This window comes from Melitaea cinxia, chromosome 24 (genome assembly GCF_905220565.1).
Source record: "Melitaea cinxia chromosome 24, ilMelCinx1.1, whole genome shotgun sequence".
Classification (NCBI taxonomy): Eukaryota; Metazoa; Arthropoda; class Insecta; order Lepidoptera; family Nymphalidae; genus Melitaea; species Melitaea cinxia.
Window position 1 is genome coordinate 3,377,111 of NC_059417.1, and position 26,802 is coordinate 3,403,912.

The 26,802-nt window shown below is 38.6% G+C and overlaps 1 protein-coding gene across 1 annotated transcript in view; it reads right to left on the reverse strand.

The window, feature by feature from the left end:
- LOC123665777 (microtubule-actin cross-linking factor 1) overlaps positions 1-26,802 on the reverse strand; it is a 222,973-nt gene that overhangs the window by 40,953 nt on the left and 155,218 nt on the right. The window contains exons 28-67 of the mRNA XM_045600037.1: positions 18,716-18,862; positions 18,511-18,615; positions 18,290-18,408; positions 17,790-17,988; positions 17,254-17,481; positions 16,531-16,668; positions 16,011-16,234; positions 15,453-15,653; positions 14,916-15,092; positions 14,562-14,664; positions 14,007-14,114; positions 13,570-13,751; positions 13,265-13,331; positions 12,753-12,855; positions 12,525-12,593; positions 12,158-12,315; positions 11,719-11,850; positions 11,081-11,193; positions 10,299-10,440; positions 9,521-9,687; positions 9,074-9,233; positions 8,676-8,872; positions 6,870-7,060; positions 6,467-6,591; positions 5,987-6,147; positions 5,649-5,773; positions 5,283-5,482; positions 5,146-5,241; positions 5,009-5,104; positions 4,872-4,967; positions 4,735-4,830; positions 4,598-4,693; positions 4,090-4,284; positions 3,501-3,725; positions 2,910-3,044; positions 2,047-2,286; positions 1,579-1,749; positions 736-930; positions 393-524; positions 127-260 (exon numbers count right to left, since the gene is read on the reverse strand). Coding sequence (XP_045455993.1) covers positions 127-260; positions 393-524; positions 736-930; positions 1,579-1,749; positions 2,047-2,286; positions 2,910-3,044; positions 3,501-3,725; positions 4,090-4,284; positions 4,598-4,693; positions 4,735-4,830; positions 4,872-4,967; positions 5,009-5,104; positions 5,146-5,241; positions 5,283-5,482; positions 5,649-5,773; positions 5,987-6,147; positions 6,467-6,591; positions 6,870-7,060; positions 8,676-8,872; positions 9,074-9,233; positions 9,521-9,687; positions 10,299-10,440; positions 11,081-11,193; positions 11,719-11,850; positions 12,158-12,315; positions 12,525-12,593; positions 12,753-12,855; positions 13,265-13,331; positions 13,570-13,751; positions 14,007-14,114; positions 14,562-14,664; positions 14,916-15,092; positions 15,453-15,653; positions 16,011-16,234; positions 16,531-16,668; positions 17,254-17,481; positions 17,790-17,988; positions 18,290-18,408; positions 18,511-18,615; positions 18,716-18,862 — 5,948 coding nt within the window. The remainder of the gene's footprint in view (positions 1-126; positions 261-392; positions 525-735; positions 931-1,578; positions 1,750-2,046; positions 2,287-2,909; positions 3,045-3,500; positions 3,726-4,089; positions 4,285-4,597; positions 4,694-4,734; positions 4,831-4,871; positions 4,968-5,008; positions 5,105-5,145; positions 5,242-5,282; positions 5,483-5,648; positions 5,774-5,986; positions 6,148-6,466; positions 6,592-6,869; positions 7,061-8,675; positions 8,873-9,073; positions 9,234-9,520; positions 9,688-10,298; positions 10,441-11,080; positions 11,194-11,718; positions 11,851-12,157; positions 12,316-12,524; positions 12,594-12,752; positions 12,856-13,264; positions 13,332-13,569; positions 13,752-14,006; positions 14,115-14,561; positions 14,665-14,915; positions 15,093-15,452; positions 15,654-16,010; positions 16,235-16,530; positions 16,669-17,253; positions 17,482-17,789; positions 17,989-18,289; positions 18,409-18,510; positions 18,616-18,715; positions 18,863-26,802) is intronic.

Here is a 26,802-nt window from a genome sequence, read left to right on the forward strand (position 1 = left end):
AATACAGATCCTAAAAACAAAAAATCCAGAAAAATAATGAAAATATAGAACTAATATCCTGATTTACGTGTGCCATTAAAAAAATTGGAATTAAGTTATTTTATCCTATTTTTAAGAAATCTTTACCTGTCAGTAGCGGCCTGTAGCCTGTCTGCGAGGGCCGTAGCTTCATCGTCTCCCACCAGTCCCATTAACTGCGAAGCGGTCTCCGTCAGCTGTTTGAATGGCGGTTGCTTAGCGATGATGTCATCGTGCAGAACCTGTCAGAAAATTATAGAAATTAGAGGACGATTCTTGAATTGGTGACGTAAAACTTGACTGGAAAAAAATGAAGAATTTTTGGTCATTTTGTGTATTGGGCAAAGCTCTTACCTTAAATACCAAAACTTTACCTTGTGTTCTCTGATCTTCTGCTGTATCTTCTCTTCATCAGTAGGCACAAGTTCCAAGGCCTTCACCTTGCGCTCTGTAACTCCGAGCCACTCGACCAGCGGTTGCAATTGTTCTTGGAATTGTTTTGCCACCTGAATTAATGTTAAAACAGTAAAGTAAATTCAATTTATTTTCTCGACTTTGACTCGTTAATAACTTCAAAGCAAATCTAGATATGAGTGAACTTTAGGTAAAACAAGCGACCAATTGAGGCCTAATCTTCAAAAAAATTATATTGCTGCATGCCCGAAAGTTAGTTTGAATTATTGATTGAAGCAGACTACTGGAACGATCTAGCGTTACCTTCATGGCCTGCTCCAGGTCCAGCATGCGCTGCTGCGCGGAGGCGGTGAGGCCGTCGAACCGCTGCATGAGGCCGCGCAGCTGTTTCTCGATGGCCTTGCGCTCGCCCGCTTCACAGCCGCCCGCCACCTCGTTGCCCATCGCGAACAGCGACGACATCGAGTTCTGACGGTCCATCAGCATTTTCTTGAGGAACTGTAGGGAACGATAAGAAAATGTTAATATACTGTTGGAAATTAGAATCTGCTGGGGTGACAATGGAACAATGTTGTTATTGTTACCAGACAGTTCAAAGGAGCGATATACCCTTTCAGATGTAAAGCTTTGCGGCACATCAATAAGGACATTGAGGTTTGGTAGTTTTAGCACTTAGTCTTGGCAAACATAGTGTGAGATGGCCTCCGGCCCGTTGGACCGACGATCTACGTAAGATTGCCGGTGTAGGCTGGATGAGGATTGCGTAAAACCGGGATGTCTGGCGCGAACTTGGGGTAACCTATGTCCAGTAGTGGACTACAATAGGCTGAACTGATACTGATACTTAGCATACGTTGATCGTATGATATTAGACTCGTTTTAAAAGGTTTAAAAATATAATTTTAATGCATGAATCTTATGTGATTGCCCCGAATACAAATTACTTTCGTTCTTTTTTATATTACTTTTACACATGGCTGGAATCACTAACACTGTCGAATAAAATCTTTAATATATGAACCTACACATACACAACATAAAAACCGACAGCAAGAAATAGACAAACCGAGACACTCCGGCACAGAAGCAAAGGTGATTAAACCAAAGAAAAAATGAAAAGGGAATAAGTATGACAATAAGACAAACCTTTTGTTCCTGCAATTGGGCCTTGACAACTTTGTAGTCGGCTGAGGGTGGTTTCTGGTTGTTGACCATATCTTCAGTGTCGGCTAGCCACTTTTCGAGACCTGCGAGCGCTTCAGCAAACTTTCCTGATTGGAGCAACCCTACGTCAAGGCGACGTTCGCGTTCGTTCATCTGCGGAATTTATTTTAAATTATTTAATGGCCATATATTTATGCGTATTAAGTTCTATTCCATTTAATATTAGCAGTTGACAGTAGTTTTATTTAAATAACTTAAATGTTTTAATTGAAAGTAATAGGTTTATTAATAAATATGACATCACAAAGAATAATTTTAGCTCATCGTCTTTTATATTGAAGGTAATATCTGAAAATCTATTTTGCAAATTATTGACTAAATACCAATCAAACATTTTCCAGAACAATTAGCTGGTACATTTTTCGATAAATTATAATAAATATCACAAACCTGATCCTTCAAAGCGTTCCACCTGTCGTTCATCTTCTCCAGATCTTTCTCGAGCTGCTGAGTCGACACTCCCTGTAGGGCGGACCTCACGAGCCCTTGACCAATCTTGTTGCAATGAGACACATTCTGGCCCAAGGGCACGAGGGTTTGTTTCTTGAGATCAGCGAAGTCCTTTTGTTGCGAACGAATATGTTCAACTTCGGACGATACTGGTTTGAGGCTACGTATTTGTTCTGCAGCCTGGATGAAATTAAACATTTTTTTAACTTTAAACTTAATTGTATGTACGGCACACACATATAGAAGGGTACGTGTGTAACTGTGTCAAAGCTATCACTTATTGTTAACAAGATTAAGTTTTCTGCCTATACCATTTTTTTTCATACAACAAAAAAACGGAATTTTACCAGCATCATTTTATTAATAACTAGCTGTACCCGCGACTTCGTCTGCGTGGAATTTAATAAAAAAAAAATATTGTTTAGTTCGAAGAGTTATAAAATAAATAAATTGCTAAAATAAAAGTAGCCTAAGTTACTCCTTATTACATCAGCTATCTACCAGTAAAGTCCCATCAAAATTGGTCTAGCTGTTTCAGAGATTAGCCTGAACAGACAGACAGACAGACAAAAATTGTAAAAAATGTTATTTTGGTATATGTATCGTGTATACATCCATATTCATTTCGTAAAAAGCGCTTATTTTAATACTACAAACAGATACTCCAATTTTATTTATTTGTATAGATTAAAATCATGTCCAAATAACATCTCAACCTTATATAAGAATATAGACCTTATAGAATAATATATATAGTTTCAGAAAAACCGACTCAATATCTCTTTGAAGTTCTTACGTCTTACCTCATTAACATCATCCATAACGGAGTCGTAAGCCTTATAGAAGGCTTCCAGTTTACTCAAAGTATCGTCCAAGTCTTGTTCTTTAGAACGCGCTCGTTCGTCCAATTTTGCAATTTGTTTGCGGACATTTTCCACCTGAAAATAATTTAGATTAGAATTTGTCATAAAAGTAATTTGATATGTTGTTTTTAATACTGTATAGTATTTCTAAAAAAGACCTTTATGTCTAAAGTCTTAAGAGTCATGGAATCTTTAAGTTATATAATTAGTTGAGATAAGTTAAAATGTTATATTGTGTTGACCAATTTAGAAGAGACTAGGAGATAATCCATAAACAAACGAACGAACTAAGATTAATTGACGGACAAAAACAAAAAGGTGAAGTTAAATTTCACTGGTACTTATAACTGTTAAAATTAGAATGGAGTGTGATATTATATTTAAACACATGCTAATTTTTACTATCCAAACCTGTAAACATTTTACTGGTGGGAAAATAGTTTTTAATTTAAATGGAGAAATTAAAAAGTTATCTTACGGTAATTGATTATGGGTTTGCGAACGTATATTTGAAATTTTTCGTATACAAACCTGATCTCTGGCTTTGTCAGAGTCTCCATGACCATTATCAGCCAAGGTTTCAGCGGCTTTCTCCGAATCTGCTACTAAGTCGTCCAGTCGCTCTAACTTCTTGTAAAAGCGTCCGAGGTCATCCAGCTGTGCCTTGACCGTCTTGATATCTCTACCAGGAGGCTTCATGCCGTCAAGTTCCCTCTCCAAGTCGGTTACGTCGTGGGAAACGGCTTTTACTTTTTCCTGCTCGCGATAGTGAAAAATTCGTGAATTAAAATAGAGTCAAGTGAGTGGAGTTGTTAAATCTTTTTTTTTTATTTCTTAACCAAAAAATTATATATCGTACAAACAACAATTTATTTTTCACATTCAGCGTTACTATTCATAAAATAATCTAATGCCCGATTGATGCACTAGACCAAAATATTTTTAACTTTCAAAAAACTTTCAATTCTACTGGACTTATCGCGATAATTATATTAGTGATTCACTCGTGACTAGGGCGACAGCAACGACGATCAATGAAATTAAATAAATAATAAAGAGGTTGAAATGTTTTGTGAGGCCACGGATTATGAAGTAATTTGAAGTGAAACGGCATGAGCACCTGGAAGTGCGAGTAGGCCGCGGCGGCGCCGGCCAGGCGGTCGCGCGCGTCCTCCGCGCCGCGCTCCAGCTCCTGCAGGCGCTCGGCCAGCGCGCTCGCCGCGCCCTCCAGCGCCGAGCGCGCGCGTGCGCCCTCCTCCGGCCCGCGCACCTCCGTCGACAGCGACACGATGTCGTCCGCGGCCATGTGCACGCTCTGGGGGCAGAGTACTCGTAGTTATACGTCTGTGGGTTGTTTTGTTTATATTACATGGATTCTTGTATTTGTTTAAACACATTTATAAGATGTCACCGATTTTATATTAAAACACAATATTCTTTAAACAGCAATTGCAGATTTTCATGTTGTTCAATTCGGCGGTAACTTGTGGGTCGCACCGTGTCCGAACATAACGTTAAGTTATCGGTCCCGATCGTTATCATAGACACTCATAGTAGCGCGGGCGAGGCCAGCGCGGCGCGCAGGCGCTCCTCGCAGCGCTCTCTACAGTGTGTGTGTGCGTGTGTACCTGCAGCGGCGCCCGCAGCGCGTGCACGTGCTCGGCCAGGCGCGCCACGGCGTCGCGCGCGGCGGGCGCGGGCGAGGCCAGCGCGGCGCGCAGGCGCTCCTCGCAGCGCTCTCTACAGTGTGTGTGTGCGTGTGTACCTGCAGCGGCGCCCGCAGCGCGTGCACGTGCTCGGCCAGGCGCGCCACGGCGTCGCGCGCGGCGGGCGCGGGCGAGGCCAGCGCGGCGCGCAGGCGCTCCTCGCAGCGCTCTCTACAGTGTGTGTGTGCGTGTGTACCTGCAGCGGCGCCCGCAGCGCGTGCACGTGCTCGGCCAGGCGCGCCACGGCGTCGCGCGCGGCGGGCGCGGGCGAGGCCAGCGCGGCGCGCAGGCGCTCCTCGCAGCGCTCTCTACAGTGTGTGTGTGCGTGTGTACCTGCAGCGGCGCCCGCAGCGCGTGCACGTGCTCGGCCAGGCGCGCCACGGCGTCGCGCGCGGCGGGCGCGGGCGAGGCCAGCGCGGCGCGCAGGCGCTCCTCGCAGCGCTCTCTACAGTGTGTGTGTGCGTGTGTACCTGCAGCGGCGCCCGCAGCGCGTGCACGTGCTCGGCCAGGCGCGCCACGGCGTCGCGCGCGGCGGGCGCGGGCGAGGCCAGCGCGGCGCGCAGGCGCTCCTCGCAGCGCTCTCTACAGTGTGTGTGTGCGTGTGTACCTGCAGCGGCGCCCGCAGCGCGTGCACGTGCTCGGCCAGGCGCGCCACGGCGTCGCGCGCGGCGGGCGCGGGCGAGGCCAGCGCGGCGCGCAGGCGCTCCTCGCAGCGCGCCAGCGGCGCCTCGACGCCGCGCACGCGCTCCGCCCACTCGCCCAGCCGACGGGCCGTGCTCTCCAAGTACTCCGCCGCGGACAGCACCTCTGTGGACCGCGTGTTATAGTCAGCGCACCTTAGCGAATCGAACCGAACGGACGTAATCTATCGACACTACTACTAAAATAAAAAGTCACTAGTACCGATCGAAATTACACTAGATAAATTTCATGATCAGTGTCGGGATCGTGAGTGAAAAAGAAATGAACGAACCGTTGTTGAGGCTGTCCCATCTCTCCTTCATGGTGTCCAACTGTTTCCTCACTATCTCCTGGTCAACGTCGCAAGCCGATATAAACGTCTCGCCGAGCGTTTTATTGTTCTCGTATTCGCCGGATCTACACATAACAAAAAATATTATTGATTTTTTTATATAAAATAAGTTAACAATTATTTTAACAAAACAAAATTCTTTTCAGAAACGTACAACACTAATCGACACAAAAAACGAACGGAGGATGACTAAAGTACAAGTCTGAGCTGATTAAATATGATTATTAAATTTTCTTATTGAACAACAAAAAAAAAACCGAAAATATTATATAACGAACCTCTTCCAAACATCGTTCCTAATTTGCTGCAACTCACGCAGCTGTTTCTCCACGTCCTTCTTAGTAAAGGCGAGAGGCGGCAACTTCGCCAAGCGATCTTCGACGTCCGATAGCCAGGGTAGGAAAGATTCTTGTGCCTTGCCGTATTTGCGACAATGTTCCTGTATCAAGGACATACCACATAGTATTAATATTATGAAACTCTTTTGAATTTTAATTAAATAGATTATAATACACTTGATTGTACATCAAGAATTCTCAAAGCGGTCGATTATCTTGGGATCGAAATGAGTTTTTCTGGGGATTAGACATTTTTGACATGGTCGAAGTTTTTCAATTCGTAAGTATTTTGTACCAAAAGGAAAAAAAAAAAAACTACTTGGGAATTTTAAAGTAATTGGATTATAGTTCATTGTGGAAAAGAGGTCTCATGCCCGAAATAGTAAAAAACAAGAACGTAGTAAAATATTTTCTTCTTACCATAGCTGTCTGCAATCTGTTGTATCTGTCAACAGCTTCTCTCTTGAGTTTGTCCCATAGCGTTTGGATCCTGTCAAGATCCTTGCGCATACCTTGGAATGCTGGTTTCTTTTCCATTTCACGACCTGAGACAATAAGGGTCTCTGTTATTGTTTAAGTTCACTATTTTTTCTAATCTCATCTATTTTATTTTTGGTCATTTTAATTTTATTTTTAAATCTACAATTTATAAGAAAAATAAAATTCTTGAACGACAATGTCTTCAAAATTGAGGCTTACCAATGCCATAATTTATACAAAAAGTTACAGACATCACTAGTTAAAAAACATCGTTTTCTTCTTTCCCATCTCTCTCATTTACATTATTTTACAAGCAATTGGTCAATATATCACCACTTCTTACCTTTATCGAGTAACATGATAATCTCATGCTCCCTCTGCGTGAGGTCGCGGTAAAGCGGCTCATGCTTGGTGAGTTGTTGCTGTAACTTGTTCTTATCGGCAGACACTTGCAAGCGACCTGGCAGAGCTGCCAGCTCAGATTGCAACCAACCAAGAGTGCGGGAAACGCTTTCTTCCAAGTTGCGGCCATCTCTAGAGAAGTAATCACCAATGTCAATATTTCAAGAATATCAGTTTTTTTTTTAATTCGATAATATTTTTTGTTAGTACGAATTTATGGGAAAGATATACTATATTATACACTGCATATGTGGTCACATTATTTTGGTCATTTCATCTTGTACTATCACCAAATCACAAATAAAAATTAAATCTGATCCAAAACCTGGTACAACTGTAGATATAAAAAAAACTTTGACGAATCACAAACGATACACGTGAAGTCATCACTGCACAAACTTAACTAAAATATTAAGCTTTAATTTTCAAATACATTACAGATTAAATTAAAAAAAAAGTATAAGGGATCACAGTGGCTATTAGCTAATCATGACATTAGTTCTACTTTATTTACATAACAAACTTATTAGTGAAATATAATTAAATTACATAGGATGACGTGATCGACGTAGACGCCGGAAGAATTTGAACATGACTGACGTTCTTCCAGAAATATTAGTCACTCAATTCATTCTATTCATTTATAGCGATCAATAATGTCATTAACATATTCGTGAAATGAAAGTGATAAGCAAACGATGTTACTAATTAACGTTGAAACATGTTTAAGGTAAACGTTTCATTATTAACTATTGTAATTAAAATTTTATTTATTTTAAAAGAAATCACAGATAGACCGACATTTTAAATATGGACAAATCGGGGGATTTTTATCCCTAGAACGATGGTAATCAGAATAAATAGGTTTTAGATTTTTAGGATTTATAGATTTTTATATTTAAATTATTGTTCCCACTGTTTTACTCGTCAATCAAGTCCTGATCCCGAGACTTTTCAGGACAATAGTAAGGAGTAAAATAATTTTATTCAAATACAGTGAATGTCAAAGATAAAAATGCACCCGTGTTAATTTTCGTATTCAACTATCTACGGTGAATGATCATCGTGAATAATTCAGTAATTAAGCATGCAAGAGTACTAAACATTTATTAATGCTCCGCTAGCCTAGTTTCGCTCGTAAGATACAGTTATGTATTGAGTGGCCTCGCAACGGTGCTCTGTTTGGTTCACTAGTTTGAATGAGAACTGACCATCCCTTAATGCTTTGCGGCCCTAGTACCGACCGGTGGACTCGCTTAGCACCCGAGATCGTGAACCTCCTATAAAGCTCTGCGGGCCTGGTATCTCGCCGGCGACACTCACTTGAGCGCGGCCTCGATCTCCGCCTTCCGGTGGACTCACGTAGCACCCGAGAGTCCCGAGCCCGCTACAAAGCTCTGCGACCCTAGTACCCGCCGGCGACACTCACTTGAGCGCGGCCTCGATCTCCGCCTTCCGGTGGACTCACGTAGCACCCGAGAGTCCCGAGCCCCCTACAAAGCTCTGCGACCCTAGTACCCGCCGGCGACACTCACTTGAGCGCGGCCTCGATCTCCGCCTTCCGGTGGACTCACGTAGCACCCGAGAGTCCCGAGCCCCCTACAAAGCTCTGCGACCCTAGTACCCGCCGGCGACACTCACTTGAGCGCGGCCTCGATCTCCGCCTTCCGGTGGACTCACTTAGCACCCGAGAGTCCCGAGCCCGCTACAAAGCTCTGCGACCCTAGTACCCGGCGGCGACACTCACTTGAGCGCGGCCTCGATCTCCGCCTTGCGCTGGTCGAGCTTGCGCTGCAGCGCGTCGTACTGGCGCGCCGCGGCCGCCAGCTTGGCCGCCACGTCCTGGCGCGCGCCCGCGTCCGCCAGCACGTGGCCCAGCGCCGCGCCCGCCGCCTCCAGGTCCGCCAGCAGCGGCCGCTGGCCCTCCAGCTGCCGCTCCAGGTTCTGAAAACGCCGTAAAGGTTGCAATCACGTACCACAGTCGCCACCATATTGTTATTACCCATCGCAATTATTGTTCGAGTGTTTTCGCTACAAACATTTTCTACTACTTAAAAATTTTACAACCAAAAAACAAATGAGAAAAGAGAAGAAAAAAGTCAATTCAATATATTTTTTAAGAACAGAAAAGCTATAGAGACCGACCTCAACTTCACGCAGTTGGTCAGCAGGTTCGCGTTGTGGAGACACGTCATCCAATTTGTCGGAAATGGCGTGTAGCGCGTTCTTCAGTCGCGTGAGGCCGGCGTCCAATTCGCGAGACGTATCAGCAGCGGCGCCCAAACTTTCTGCACGTTGTTCCAATCTGTTGAAAAAAGGAAAATGTTATGTAGATATATGGCATGCTTTTTTGTATTAAATAGAAAATTAGATGTTAATTATAATAAAACCTTACCAACCAGTCCTTAAACGGAAAAAAAATAATGTTCTAAAACAATGTTTTAAACGGATAAAAAAAAATTACATGAAAGGTTTGTTAAGTACGGGACAAATGAATTGTACTTTTTTCTAAAGACAGTTTTTTTGGAGAACTCAAAAAATATCTTAAAACGTAGTCAGATAAATTTTGTAGGATCAATGACGTTAGCTTACTGGTTGAGCAAATCGTTCCATCTATCTTGCAAGCTCTGCAGTTTTTGGCTCAACTTCTTCGCGTCGGGATCATTTTCGGGCAGACGCTGAAGTACCGTGTGCGCCACTTCCTCTAGATGAGTTAGCTGAGGTTGCTGGCTGCGGAACTCCTCGCGTAGCACTTGCACCTTTAAAACGACGATAAGATTTGAGATAGACTTTAATAGTTTTGGTACACTATTATTGTAGGGCAGTGTTTTCCAAAGTGGGCGATAACGCCGATCTAGGCGCTGCAGTACTAAAGGGTAAGAGAATTAGTAAAACAAAATGGTGGCGTTGTGTAAAGGCTTGGGGGAAGATTTGTCATTTAATGTATAAGGACTCTCGACTACAACTTGTGAATATCAACTAATAAAATTTATATACATATCATTATTATTTATTTATATACGTATCATTTATAAGTAATTTTATCGAAAAAAAAAATGTAGCTATACCAGTCGGCTGTTACCTATAACACAAGCATTAAGTTGCTTACAACAGACGACCGTGTGTTTATTGTGTAGATATTTATTTATTTAATTATTTATGAGACGTGTGTATTTGTTATGTATTAAAAATATAAAGTAGGTATAAATAAAAAGTAACATTAAAAGATTGCTCAAAGGGGGCACTATAAAATATATTCTCTTAGTGGGGAGGAGACAAAATAAGTTTGGGAACCGCTGTTGTAGGGTATAACTTTTTTTAAATACAATATCGTAATATCACAACGAGCCCGGTGGGGCCGGCCGCTCACCTGCTGCACCTGCGCGGCCACGACCCGCGAGTCGCAGGAGATGGGCCCGAGCGCCGCCATCATGCGCTCCTTGGCGCCCAGCCACTGCGCCAGGCTGCCGTGCGTGTCCAGGAAGTCCTTGCTGTGCTCCATGGCGCGGACCCTGGCGGCGCAAGCGTTATGTACACTCGGTGCGGCTCGATTCCCATTCACGACACACATTTGTATTGGCGGTCACCGACCCGCCTGCCCAGCGCGGGCAAAACACATGAGTTCACGTCATTTTTGGCGTGAACTTGTGGAGGCCTTTGTCCAGTAGTGGACTGCGAAAGGCTGCTGTGATGACGATGATGATGATGATGATGATGATGATTTGTATTGGCCATACAGATATTTGTCGTGGTCTGGGCGTGTGTGCTTGTGTATTGTGTGTGTTTCCGGACCCCCGATACAGGAAAATCCTACTGGGGGCCGTTGAGGGTGAAGCGTTTATAAATTTATTTATTTGTTTATTATGGCATTACATCCATTGGTATTGACTAGATCCAATGTGCATTACCACAATTAAAATGTATCTTACAGAGTCAAAGTACGCTATTTGAATAGTAGAGAATACGTTTTCAATATTTTTCTAAGTAATGTTTCTTTTAATTTTTTTTTTCAATGGTTTAATTAATTGCCAGTAAAGAAAGATACTATCTCAATAAGAACAAAAAATGTAGCTCAACGTAAAAAAAATGTTTAAAAACAAAGCCGTGATCGATCTAAAATAAATCTGAAAAATAAGCAATATTGTCACTTACTTGTCTTTGAAAGCGTCGTGTAGAGCCTTCCACCTCGCGGCCACCTCTTCGGCCTCATCGTGGAGGCGGTCCGCGCCCTCCACTGCTTGTTTGCGACGGAGCAGCTCGCGCACCTATGGACAGAAATAATTTAATTACTATTGTTTGAATCGTGGAAGTTGATATATTTGTGATAACGATATACGCTATGAGAAAATTTGGGTTTTTTGGGGAAGAAATTTTAAGACATATATAACTTTGCCATTTTATTGACTCTTACGCCGATTTGCACGAAACAAAATTGAAATTTAAGTAGAGATTAAACTAATTTAATCACAAGAATTTCATACAATTCTTGCGATTAAATTAGTTTAATCACTAATTAAATTTTAATTTCTTTTCGTGCAACTCGGCGTTAAAGTATAAAATTTACCATCTAAGAAGAGATGTTCAATGATGTTTATCAAAATATACATACAAGTGACGACAAAAGTGAAAGATGATCAATTTTTCTAGCAAAGTGCTACAAATCAAAATTATTCTTTCAATTTACCTTCAAGGATTTCATAGTTCTAGTGAAAGGACTTTCAATGAATTTTCAATTGTAAAGTTTTACAAATAAAAATTGTTTTTCTTTTCTTATTATTCTAATTTCTCACCTGTGTCTTAGTAGAGTCCAGAATGCTCTGTTTCTCATACATTTCTTCAAGCACTGCTCGCGCTTGTTTAATGATCTTGTCGGCTTCTTCCTTTGTGTTGGGCACAGATTCGCGAGGCAATTGTCTCTGAACCTAATTAGAAGATAGTGGTTATTTTAACTAATCTTTTATCTTACATATGCAACATGCATGTTTTTAAATTAGTTTAGATTTTATAATTATAGGAAAACTATTTCTCGATTTAGAAAATTTAAAATCTTTAGCATATTACTAAAATGGAATTAATATCAAATTAAGCAAAATTTAATGGTTATTTATTAAATGTTTCTTTAATTTGGGGATATTATTAAAAAAATTGCATTTATTATTATTATTCTCCTTTCGTTTTTATTTATATAATAAAAGAAGCTAATTAGAACACAATACGATCCGCATATACCTTGTCGAGGAAGTTGTTGAGTGCTCTAATGCTATCGAGATGTTTCCTGACTTCCTCCCGAGTTGAATCGATGTCATTTTGTCTGTCTGATAGTTTAGTTCCCAACAGTTCGTATCTGTTGTTGATCTCCGATATTTGTTGCTGGACCGGCGACAATTCTATTGAAAAAAAAAAATTATTACGTGCGTACTTTAAATATATTTAACATTATATTATTTATTTAATTGCTGGATAGTGAGATAAACTTTTAGTTTAAATCTTTTTGAGTACAATAAAGACAACATTTTACATTTCAACGGTTTTTTTTATTTAGACATATAAGTATATATTTTTAAATCAAGTATTCGAATAATTCAATCTCACATACCGTCGAGATGGAAGGTGTCTTGACTGCGGCGACGCGTTCCTGGAGACGGAGAGCGACCCTCCGGCCGACCTGCGACGTAAAAGATATTGAAACTATCATATACCGCTACTTAGATCACAAACTATTATAAATACTTATTGTCTTCTAATGTTTACGCTGTGAAAACGCTTTTTCTGATTTTATCGCGGTTTATGACCAGCGCCGACGTATAAGTGCACAAGAGCTCACCGGGCGGCTGCCGGCGCGCCGGGCTGTACACGGAGCGCCTGCGCGGGCTGTCGCCGCGCTCGCCGCGCGCCAGCGCCTCGTACAGCGCGCCCGCCTCGTTCACCTGCAGCCACGGCACACTATAGCTACGTTCCGCTTAACGCCCGCACCGCCATCGGCCACGACCGCTGAACTTGCCGTTCCTTCCACTGACGTAAAGACGCCGCGGGCGTTGATGGCGAATGTTATAGGTGGAAAGCATATTGGTTGTGAGTAAATATTTCGCATAAATTCGAGTGAAAATTTACGCGTAATTTTATATTTTTAAATTTATTTAGTTGCGGGCGTTTAGTGAAACGTACCCTATGTTTGTTAAAAACGAAATCTATACCCTCTCAGTGAAGAGGCCTGTATTGGACAGTGGACAGTAACAGCTGATCATAATAATGATAGTAAGAGGTAGTAAATAAATTAGTGTTTTTAGGTAAAATGGTGATAAAAATATTTAATTTATCAGACCAAAAATAATTTACAGTAACAAATATAACAAGAACACAAATGAGAGGCATTAAATCGTATATACAGCATATCACTTCTGAGCTATATTTTAAGAAATTGAAACATAATAAATACATAGTAATAACAATATGAATTATTCGGGAATCAAGAAAAAAAAAATAAAAATAAAAAATTAAATATTAATAATAAATAAATTTAAAAAGTCACGTTAGTTAATTAATCACATATTTTTTATAATTAATGTACATGTCCGACCTGTATGTGAACATTAGTTCATTTATTTTTATACCAACAGTTTCCACAAGAAATTAAAACTAACTAAACCCTTATTAAATCAAAAATACGCGTCAAACTTACCCTATCAATGTTAACAGCGAAATCTCTGTACTCCTTGGCGAGTGGTCTCAACTCATCTTGTTGTTGTTTCAAGACGTCCAAGTCTACGGCAACGGGTCGTAAGTGCGACACGCGGTGCTCCGTTTTTTGTAGCCATTCTAACACCTGAATAATAAATAATAATAGTAATAAATGTATAGAAAACTTAAGTAACATCACTAGTCAAAATTGAGAAAAAATGATAGATTAGAAAAAATTTTTTGAAAAAAACTTAATTTGTAGGGAATTTTTGATAGATGTACAAAATAACAATAAAACAAAAATATTATTTTGTTCTTTATGGTCAGAATAAGGTTTGTATAAAAAAAAAAATAAAAAATTAAAATTACTAATTTACAAAAAAAAAAAAAAATAATTTACCTGCATCTTTAATGATTCGTATTGGTTAAGCTGGTCGGCCTTCTGTCTTGATAGCTTCTGTTTCTCTTCCAGTGACACATTGAAATCACGCCAAAGGTTCTCCAAAGCCTTTAAAAATAATACAAATACGATAAAATTTCATACGATTTATTTTTGTGTTACCCACAATTATCACTTAGAGCCGGATATAAAATCATCATATCAAAAATTTCGATCTAACGGCTACATCGTTCCATAGCTTAATTGGCTAGAGCACCGACACGGTCAGTCGGAGATGCGGGTTCGATCCCCGCTGGAACAGTCGATTTTTGATATGATATTAAAAAATGTTAAGATAAAATTTGGTCTGTATCTAAATAACAATATTTCTTATGCATATTGAAGGTGCTTCTTATGTTATTTTTTCCGAATTTTATATCAGAGATTTAATAATTATTTCTAAATTAATATTCGCGCATTGATTATTTTAATACAGGATATAAACTCATAAAGCTTGATCTATGATATTTGTAATTTAAATTAATATTAAATAATAAGTAATATTAATTAGCATACCTTCATCCTGTCTCGTACTACGTGGGTGTCGGTCACGTCTTTCTTAGATATGAGTTGCTTGCCGTTACGCAGACATTCTTCTAGGATGGGCATTTGTTTATCTCTGCGGGAATAAAAATCAGTATTTTATTATACATTTAAGTCAAAAATAATTAACTAAAAATAAATAATTAATTTTAATAGTAGAGAAAATTCGGAGCTCAAAACGCCAAAATAATAAGCTTTCAAACCCACACAAATATTAATCATATTAATTTTATTAAATCTAAAATCCTATTCTTATTCTGAACTTCAACAAGTAAAACGTTAAAAATAAAAATGTACAAGATGCCTTAAATCAGCAACCATTACTACCTGGCGTTAACCACGTCCGCGAGTGTCGCCCTCTCGTCCCTTGCGTTCACCATTTCTATAAGTTGCGCGTGCGCATTGTCCAGAGCAACGGCCTGTTGGGTGAATTGCTGCAGCTCCACAGAGACCTCCTCGAGGAACTGACTGCGCTTGACAGAACGCTCTAGAAGCTTCTCGTATCTGGAGGGAGAGTGGGTATTAGTGAGGAGTATATATTGTGAGAAGTACAGTTGAAGATGCTGGCTGTTATCATAATTTAATATGATTTAAGCCTACCTTAGGAACAGATGATCATGTGTGTATGATAAGGAATATTTGATTTATTCTTTTTTATGAATTATAGCTGTTTTTAAAATTTAGGTGGAATTTAGAGTTAAATATATAATTGGTACAGCTTAAATTTTTTTGATAAGATAAATTTTTAGTGTGGAATATTCAAATATTACGAGGGGACAGCTTAAACAAAATTTATATTTTTGGAATGGAATCTTAGTTTCGTTTGTAATTACTTGTTATTATATTAAAAAAAAATACCCTTACCTAGAATAGATATCTTCAGCACGTTGTTCCAGTTTCTTAGCAATTCTGGCGTTAGACGGTGTGAGTGCGGCGTCCCTCGCCGAAGATAGGAGCTTGTTGAGGGTAGGCCTTCGCGCCTCCAGCTCGGAGAGCGCTACACGCTGTTCACGTAGTTGCTCGTCTAGACGTTCGCGGATCAAGGAAGCTGGTTTTGTTTGACTCCTGGGGATTTTAAATGAAATTAAGGTATTTACTAATTTAAGCACGTTTCTTTTGTCTGACTAATGATATAGTTGGAAGAAAGACAGACTTAATCTCATTATTCTATCTTAGTAAACCTTTTAGTATTTTTTAATTAGAAGTTATTGCCGTCAAAATTTTGACATTATTTTCGGCTAAATGAAAATCAGTAGTAGTATATTTTTCAATAGAGACTGAATAATTTTTATGTAAGGAGAGAAAGAAGTGGAGCGATCACTTCACACTACATGATAGGTAGTTGAAACAAAACTAAAACCTCTTCATTGCCCATTTATGTTTGTTTACTGATCTAGTTGTATAAAAAAAAGCATAACTCACTTAAAGCTGGTCTCCAGGGCACTGAGCCAGGTAGCCTGAGCCTCAGCGGCGTCTTGCAAGCCCTGGCATTGCAATAAAGCTGCCTCTAATTCTGCACATCTTGAGGCTGTGGCATTGTTTAGCTCGTCATAACGCGTTGCCAGCTCCACTACTGGTACTTCTAGTTGGCGGATGTCCGCTGGGGTCAAATTGCCTTCTAGGGCACGTACTAGTTGGTCGCAAGCCTGAAAGGGACGGACAGCATTAGTGATTCGAGTAGAAAATTACGAGTAATTTAAATAGCTTCTAAGTATTATTAAGTGTTCGAAATTCGAATTTCAAATGAACCAATTTGAATAACTGAACGGTGCTTGTACAAGTTTACGAGTTATTTGAATTCTACATTCGATTCGAATTTTGAATTTCAAACGAACGTGTTCGAATGAATGAACGAGATGATTTTTAAAAAAAAGAATATTTTGAATGCCACAGCGGAAAGACATAGCCTGTGACGTGACAGTTTACATGGCGGACGACTCACGTCCTTGGCGTTGTCGACGAGGCGCGCCTGCGCCACGACGTCGGCGTGCAGCGCGCGCGCCCGCGCCAGCTGCGCGCCCAGCGCGCGCGGCTCGCCGCCCACCGCCTCCGCCAGCGCCGCCTGCACGCCCGGCTCCACCTGCCCCACGTTCAATACATACATAATGAGTAATCAAGATATCGTTTCCCCCACATTCAATACATACACATTAACACGCGAGATCAAGTTATCGTTTCGTCTGCTCTTATTATACGGTCAATTTTATAAATTTACTGGACGTAGGCCTCCACAAGTTCACGCCATAAATGGAGTGAACTTATGTGTTTTGCCCATAGTCACCACGCTGGGTTGGTGACAGCAGGGCTGGCTTTGTCGCACCGAAGACGCTGCTGCCCGTCTTCGGCCTGAGTATTTCAAAATCAGCAGTTGGATGGATATCCCGCCGTCGGTCGGCTTTTTTTTCACCCATAAAAATATCGAAATACATCGATAATTAAAACTAAAAAAATATACCTGTAAAGGAAAGCTTTACTTCGCTGACTGACATTTTAATACTTCATAAGTAGTTTAAACACTAATACATAATAGAAACTACCATAATGTTTTACTATAAAATTTATGATTTCATTACTATTTTAGAACCAGATTTTACATTTTATTTATAAAAAAAAAATATCAAATTTTTTATAATTACGAATATAGATAACAAAACTATTTACGAACCGTCTGCATCCACCTCTGCGCCCTTTGCACCGCTTCCCTATATCTGGCAGAGCCATCACTAGCTGTTCGAAGCCGGTCGAGGAGCCTCTGAGCCCTGTTGGCGAGGTCAGTGTGTCGCCTCCTGGCTAAGGCGGCGTGTTCCCTCACTAAGCTGTCCACAGGCGCCGCTACGTGAGATAGACGCGCTGGGAGCGACGTACGGTACTCGTTGAGGATTGACAGGAATTCCTAGGAAATTAAGTCCATTATTTTCTTCTGTTTCCCATAAAATTTTTAGGGAAGAAATTCAGAACAGTATATTTAATTACGTTCTGTCAAAATATCTACGTTTTATAATTGAAATTGCTATGATCATTAGTGCAATATTGAGGAAATATTGGAAACTCAAAATTACCGACCACACAAATGGTAAGCGTCTCATTTTACAAAGTCACAGGGTTAGTGACCATTAATGTTGTACAAAAACATTTACTTATTACCCAAATAAAAAAAAATGGTAAGAATATCAATTAAATGACCAAAAGAAAACAAATTACCTTACTCTCGTCCATGAACTTCTGCGCGGACATTGTAATGAATCTGAGATCGGCCTGATGGGCAATCACATCTGATACAAATTCACGCACATCCTCGCTTTGACCGCTAAGGTTGTCAACTTTAGACAACGCTACCTCCTTGTCTTCGAGTGTACGGTATGCGCTCTCCATCCAAGAGTTGAAAGTGTTCAATTCGTTACTACAAAATACAATTGAGTTTATTATTTAGAAAAAAAAGAGATAAAAATTAACCACTTTGACAAAGATTGTTTGTTTGAACGCGCTAATCTCAAGAAGTTTTTGTTTGAATTGAAAAATTATTTTTGTGTTTGATAGTCCATTTACTGACAAAGGCTGTATAGTATTATCGGGCTATATAATATTTTAAGACGGTTTTCCTGAAATTAACGTGGGTGAAATCAGGGGTCACAACTAGTTAAATATATAACGGTAGTTATGTAAAGCAACCAATAACGAGACTTTCTAATGAATATACTCACGTAAATTTGCCAAGTTCGTCTCTGGCTGCGACAAGACGACGAAGCATTTTATCGCATTTTTCTGTACATTTATCACAGCGTTGTTTAAGCTGTCTCACTCCACGTTCCAGGGCTGCGACCTGCAAGTAAGGTTATGGATATGATTATTTTAATATAGGACAGCATTCGAGAAGACAAAGTGCTTAAGCTTTAGAAATAAGCCCGATATAAAATATATTTACCTCATGAGGCGCGAGCACGTCTCCTCCAGAAACGAGGAGTTGCTTCGCTTGGTCTGCGCAAGCGGAAACTTGACGTTGGTGACTTTCGAGATCATCCTTGATAAGCTGGAATATTAACAATGATAATATAAATTAATAAAACAATGATTTATTCTTTGCTATCAACTATAGTCGTTTGTTGTTTCTTTTTACAATTCACAATTACCTTAAGTACGTTGATTTGATTCCGAAGTTCATCCACATCTTCTTTGGCAGCTTCCTGACTGGCCAATCGCTCTTCAACGATCGCGATCCATTCCAATAACTTTGAGAGAGTCTCATCGCAAAGCCTGTACTTCTCTTCTACTGCTTGCTAAGGAGGATAAAAATTAATATTAGTTCGTAGCCTACAAATTTCGTGTGATGCAAAATATACATGCCCTTTTCAGAGCCGTGACGGTGCATTGTATCTACGACTACTCGATGATATTACAATGCATCTATCTACAGTGCTGTCAATCACTGTACAAGAACTATTACTACTAATGTAAATATACAGGTGCAATTAATTTATAAACAGTGAAGTAAACGGTAAGAAGCATCAAACGCTCTTCACGTCATTTTGAACATTCTAAAATTTACAAGATGAAAAAAAACCGGCTCCACTAAATAGCCAAGAGTTTGCGACCTGAAAAGTAAGCTTACATTACTAGACTATGCGTGAAGCAAAGACAATACCTAAAAGTACATTGAGACAGGTGACACGAAAAAGGCCAATTTACAAAGGGCGTGGAGATGAAAAGACACAACCAGTCCAATTGTTGCGTACCACATAAATACTAGGTGCAATAAGCGTTACATGCAAGCAGTGGAAGAAATGCAACCGTCAAAGACAAGAAATGGAGTTTTTGACGTTTGCTCGATTCTTAAACTATATTTGAGACATTTTAATAACATATTCGCTGTGAGTTATTATAATTAAGTTTTATGTATAAGTAAATTGTTAAAAATAATAAAAAAAAGACAAAAGTACCTTTTTGAGTAATCTGAAACCTTAAAACAAACGTCTTTTTGTAAAGTAATTGAGAAGTATAAGAATAAAAGTAAGAATGTACAGTTATAGGCAAAAATAAATTTTGACGAATTTACATTTGAACGTTACCAATGAGATCTTAGTTCATTATTTAAAAATAGTTACAACAGAAACGAATAAGTAATAATAAGTATAAAGTATAATGAAATAAGTTCCCAAGGCGTCGCAGAATTTATAGAAGGACGATAATGAATTATCAATACTACCTTTAGTTTTTGTGTTTGACGAATATGATTTACCATTTGATATTGTGAATGTTTGCATCGCAAATACCGCTGTATTATCACAATAACTTATCGTCAGTCATGCATTCCGAAAATTGTGTGTAAAGTTTCCAAGGAATGAGTACATCGGAACACAAACTTTGGATATAAAATACAATGCTAAGTGAATTTTGGTTTCCAAAGATTTGATTGAATCAGCAGTCATAATTAGCTGATTTCCAAATGAGGAAGCAAACATAGGTAAGCGAGAGGTCGATGACATAGGTCAGGACATACATCCATTTCGACCTCTCCCATTGAATTCTTAGCACAAGTGATTATGGGGGTTAGGTAATTGGCGATACGATGATGGTTCTTAAAATCGTCGTTAATATGATCCCTCAAAGGCAAGCATTCACGATTTAGCTCAAAAGGGCTCTTTAGCATCGCAGGCAACGGCTGGAAATAAAAAACAACATACATCGAGCCTTATTACAAAGTGGATAAGCACATATTTTCTCGATTCACTGATTTTGACAGTTTTCTGCGTTTATACTTTTATGAAAAATGTAAGAATTTTTTATAAATAAGACTACATGGAAAACTGTCAAAACTTAAAACTTAGAACTGTGTAAACTTAGGCATCTAAAAACAATACAAGACACAAAAAATAATAAGTTGTACTACGTCAATAAAGATCTATGAAGCGTTTAGTTTGTCTTATTTCTGCTAACTCAGGTCGGAATCACCATACACTTCTTGCTTAGCTTAGACAGCTTGTTTAACATTATGTTTGTCATGTTACATTTTTAAGTCCAGAAAAGTAATTTCGACCCTCTTTACGATCTATGTGCTGAAACTACATAGAAAACGATGGCAAACAATTGAATTGAATAAATGAACCAGTGACTAAGTTATAGGTAGCTCATAGTTTCAAAGTTATGTAAGAAATGCAAATATAATTTAATATTACAACGCCTATAACCCAGTCATGTACGTAAGTCATGTGGGTGTCGTGCCATGCCAATGTTTCAAGCCAAACGCTTAGATAAAAAAGATCACCATCTAGAGTGGAAACATAAGAGGTTGTAAAGCAACACCTTGGCTCGATTCAAGCATAAATGTAAATGAAATTAACTCACCCTCGTTTCTGCTGGCAGCAAGTATCCCTTTTTAAAAGCTTTGACTAAATCGAGACTGATTCCTTTCTTTGGATCGATTACCAGTCTCCCTTCCGTTGGATTAACAAGCTGTTGTTCTATTGCTTGCAGTAATGGCCATATTTTTCCCGTTTCTGGTTCCTTCACCACGGTACTTGAAGGATCGACGATACCTTGATGAATCGCTTCGCCTAATGTTAATCTTTTTCTATCCATAACGCTTGTCGTGATGAACGGATCATTCAACGCACCAGTAGTTGGATTATAAATTCCGAAATTAATAGTTTCTATCAGAGTGAAACTCTTTTTAGGTGTCATAAGAAGCCCACTTTCGATAGCGGAACTTAAAGAATTTAGTTTAGAGGTCTCAGTATCTACTATGTTACCCTTTTCTGCATCCATCAACCCTTTACGGAAAGCCTCAGGGAGTTTGACTAGCCTCTTTTTTAGATTATCTTTGATGAGCGCCGTATCTGGATCGATATAGCCCAAAGTGGCTGCATCTTTTAAAGTTAGTACTTCATTGGATTGAGGATCAGTGAATCGAGCAGTGTTTACGTTAAGATGACCTTCTTCTATTGCTTGCTCAAACGTTAGGGGTTCTTTGACATAGACTATTAAAGCGTTTTCGAAAACAAAACAAAGTGTTCGTGATCTATTTTGCGTATCAATCAATCCTTTGACATTATTATCAATTATACCTTGGCTAATAGCTAACTTTAAGGGAATATATTTATTTTTATGTGGATCTTTGATTAACGCAGTTTCAGGATTTATAAATTCATATTTTATCGCTTCATCTAGAGTGAACTCACGCATTACAGTTTCTTTTGATGATGATGATGAATCAGCAACGTACCGTTTAGAGACCTTTTGTGAAGTTAAAGGTTGAACAACAGTAACAAGTAAGCCTTTATCAAATGCAATATCTAAATTGTACGTTTTTTTTGCTTTCGTATCTAAAACCCTACCTTTAGCAACATCAACATCACCCTCTTGTATCGCATTAAGAAGCGGTTTAAACTTATTTGTAGAGCTGTCTTTTACAATTGTTAAGTCAGGATTTATAAGATTAATATCAATAGCCTTATTAATATCTATAAATTCGTTTGTACTAGGATCAACGATTTTTCCATTATCCGCTCGAAATAGACCATTCTTAATTATTTCTTCTAGACTAAGATTTTTCTTTGACGTTACAATAAGACCGCGATGCTTAGCATCTAATAAATTAATTTGATTTCCGTTAGGAAGGATGTAAACGCTATTATTTTCATCTACAACGCCAATTTCAATCCCTTCTGTAAGGCTAATATATTTACTGGATGGAATATTTTTAACAAGAGAGTTTTCAGGATTAACTAATTCTTCAGAAATAGCAGTTTTGAGAGAAATCTTCCTTTCTGTAACAGGGTGGACAAACATTAGCTCAGTAATATCGTACATGTTCATTGACAGGACTTCATACAAAGAGAAGCCGGCACTTTCGATATCGACTATAAGGCCTAAGTTCATAGCTTCAGAAAGAGTTATTTTAACATCTGAACCGGGTTCATTGAACTTACCGTTTCTTTTGTCAACGATTTCATTACGACAGCATTCAGCTAACGTAAGGGGTTTTTCAGATTTTTTATCAAAATAACATAGATATTTTGGGCTAATTATGGAACGTCTAATGGCTTCATGCAAGGTTATTTTACGAGTCGTTACCGGATCAATAATTTTGCCAGTAGCGTCATCATAAAGACCTTGATGAAGTGCTCTTTGTAAGCTGATAGGTGCCTTACTATCAACGAGCAATCCTATTTCGAAAGCTTTTATAAGACTAATTTCTTCGTTGTCGTTATTAATGTTTTTGATTTTACTCGACTTATCGTCTATTACACCTGTCTCAATTGATTCGGGCAAAGTAATTTTATCCCATTTACCGAGTCTATTGTCTTGAATGTGTACAGAGTGAGGATCAATCAAATTCATCTTAATAGCTTCCGCGAGAGTGTATTTTTTACCACTTTGAGGGTCCATAAAGAGACCTGTTATTTCATTATAAACTCCCTTTTCAATTGCTTCTATTAACGATAACGGTTTTCTAACTTCAACTAAAATACCTCTTTCAAAAGCTTCCCTAAAGTCTACTCTTTCAGCGCCGACCAATATTGTACCAGTTCTACCATCTACAATACCTTTATCTACAGCAAATTCAAAAGGAATTACTTTACCCCCAACATGCACTAATGTGGATTGCGGATCTAACATACGTTTTCTAATTGCTCGATCAGTAGGCATTTTGTCTTTGTTTTGTGGATTGGAAAATTTACCTGTTTTAGGATCATAAAAGCCCTTAAATACAGCTTCCGGTAAGCTAAGTTTGCGTTTAGCTGGAATTATTAAACCACGCTCTGAAGCATCTGTGAGAGAAATTTTATCACCATGAACAGGATCCCTAACTTTACCTTCCTTTGAGTCAATTATACCTGCTTGGATTGCATCAGCGAGAGTAATAATTTCTCCAGAGTTTGAATTTCGAACCGTTAATGCCTCAGGATTTATGTTTCCAATTTTTATTGCATCATCTAAAGTCATAGTTACGTTATTAATTGTCAACAAACCAGTTTCGGGATCGTAAAATCCTTGAACTAGACCTTCTTGTAATGACCACGGTTTCTTATCGCTTATAATATAACCCTTGTCACATGCGTCTTTGAGATTAAATTGAGGTGTTGTAATGATTCCGCGTTCTAAATCCAACAAGTTTGTTAAAACAGCTTGATCAAAAGAAATAACTGTTTCCGATTTATCGTCTTTAATTTTTATATTTGAAGGATCAATTAGTTTATCTTGAATCGCTTTTCCTAACGTTATTGTTTCACCGGTTCGAGGGTTTAAAATTTTGCAAGTGTCAGGTGAATAATATCCTAATTCAATTACATCAAATAAAGAAAACGTAACATCTTTGGTGGCTATTAAGCCCTTCTTTAATGCATCATCTAATGGAATGTTTTGTCCAGTCTTTTTGTCTTTAATTTTACCTGTTTCGGGATCAATAAGTTTTGTATGAAGCGCTTCAGATAGTGGTACATATTTTTCTAAAGCCGTGTCTTTAATTTCCGATATAGTTGGATGGACAATATTTCTTTCTACGGCCTCCTCGATACCTAATAATTGATTAGTAACATTGTCTTTTATTTTACCCAAGTTTGGTTCGTACATATTTTTGTGAATTACTGCTTCGATTGATATTGCTCTTCGAACAATAGTTATTAAATTACGTTGAATAGCAACAGATATTTCAATAGTTTCTTGACTTTCAATTATAGTTATTATTCCACCACGTATTTCTATAATACCCCGTTCAATAGCATCTGATAGAGTAATAATATCATTAGAATGAGGAACTCTAATGAGTAATGATTCTTGATCAATAAGACCTTTCTGAACTGCTTCACCAATGGGGACTAGTTCACCTGTATTTATGTCTTTAATTTCACCTGTTTTTGGGTCATACAAACCTTGTTCAAAGGCAGATTCGACTGTTACTTGTTCTGGAACGAGAACATCTTCTGGTGTTTCTACGATCCATCCTATTTGAACACACTCTAAAAATGAAACACGCTTACCAGTTTTGGGATTAACCATATGACCTGTTGTCTTATCAATGATGGGACGTGAAATAGCTTCATCAAAGGATATATAATTGTCAGATTTGCTATTTAGATCTTTGACTAAAATTGTCGTAGGGTCAAAGACACGGAGTCCATAAACGAGTTCTTCGAAAGAAATTCTGGCACCAGTTTTCGGGTTCAAAAATGTTTGTTTTTCTATATCATAAACTCCCATTTCAGAAAGTTCTTCAGGAGTAAGTTTTTGTGAAATAGATAATGAATATTTAGGTTTTTGTTCTCTAACAATAACGCAATTTTTAGATACTACATCTACAGGTACAAATCTACTTATTTGTTCTTGCTCTAATGAATCTTGAACAGTTAACGGTGATTCTTCACCATTAATAATAATTCTGCAAACTTTAGGTTCAATTTTACCTTGAGCAATTGCGTCAATTAAAGTTATATTTTCACAAATTAATTGTACTAGCTCAGATTTGACCTTAGTAACATTTTGCTCAGTGATCTCATCAATAGCTCGCAATGGTTGCTTTTCAGCATCTATAAATAAGGCCGACACTGTTTTTTCATCATCTACAGTTGAACCCTTATTAGGTTTATGAGCTATTTCTAAAACTGTTACATTATCTGTTTTAATGGGAGATAAGTCTGAATTTTTGAACGGTTCTGTTACATCTGCCGTAGAGTCCGTAGATTTGTTGCTTTTTACAAGATCAATTACTTTTGTTGCAGCTAAAACAGGTGCACCAACAACCGCTACTAAGCCAAACTTAACAGCATCTGCAAAACTGATTTTCTTGCCACTTTCGTTTAATATTTCAGTCATATTTTCACTAACCAACCCCTTTTCAATAGCTTCCTTCATAGGAATTTGTTGTTTTGATTTAGGATCTGTTATCACTACTGATTCATGTTGAATTATTCCTTGGTTAAGAGCTATTAAAATATCTTTACCTTCAATTGTTTTATTTACGTTTTCCTTAGGCACTGTAATTTGGTCTTTTGAAATAAGTTCAAATTTATTTTTTTTCTCGTTCGCGTTATATACGGGAATTTTTTCGCTATCGGAAGATTCTACGTGTTGACTATTTTCTACAGATGGTGATGACTTTTCTTTTGTCGATATGTTTAGATCAGTTGATTTTCCTAGTTCAGTAGGTTGTTTTAATTCTTCAACACGTTTTGACAACACGAGTCCGCTATCTGTGTCTCTCACAGCTTTGTCAGTTTCGTCGAGATATTCAACTATTTTAGGTTGTTCAGATTTCTCATGAGGTACATTTTCGTATTCTTCAACAACACTATATGAAGTAGACGTATTTTGGGTAACTTCAATTGTAGTCACTTTAGAAGACGTAGTTACAGTACTATCATAGTGTTCAGTTGCATATTTTGTTGGATCTGTAGTAGACACAGTGGTTTTAACCACTGTGGTAACCTCTCTACCATCTGGAGTTACTTGTTTAAATTCCTGAATCGTAGGTTGTACTTTTGTTTCAGTTGTAGACTTACTTACTGAACTTTGTAGGATGTGTAAATCTTGAGTGTTATCGTTAGAAGTTATTTCTTCAGACTGAGTAACAATCTCTTTTTTGTCGAGTTTTTGTCGTAAAGGTTTTTCATGGTCTTCTTTTTGATACTCGTTATTTTTGCTTTCGGATGGTCGCTCTACAACTTTAACTTGCTTTTCACTTACATCAGTATTTGTTACTATGCTGCTTTTCAAGGGAAACTTGGAAGACTCAGTTTCGTTCAAATTTGCAGTGTCTTTTTTCTTATTTTCATCAATAGAAAAAGAACTCTTAGTAATAGCCGGTTTTGTATCACTAGGCAACTTATTAGACTGAAGAATTTTAGATTCACTTTGTAACATTTCCTGACTTATCTTCGATTCTCTTACAGGTCCCTCTTTTTTATTTGGTGTTTTTGTTACACTGACAGTACTTTCATCGGGTTTAGATTTTATTAATTTATTGCTAACAATTTTGGCGCCTTGAACAACTGCCATTCCTGCTAAAACAGGAGCCGCAACTACTGCAATCAATCCCATTTTTGCGGCTTTCTTAATGTCAACAGATTTTCCTGTTTCTGGTTCTCTAATTTTTCCAGTGTCTTTATCTATCAACCCTGTTTTCAGAGCTTCTTGTAATGTTGTTGCTTTACCTTTTTCAATATTATAAACAACTGACTCAGGATTAATTATATTTTTTTGCATAGCTTCTGTAAACGTTATC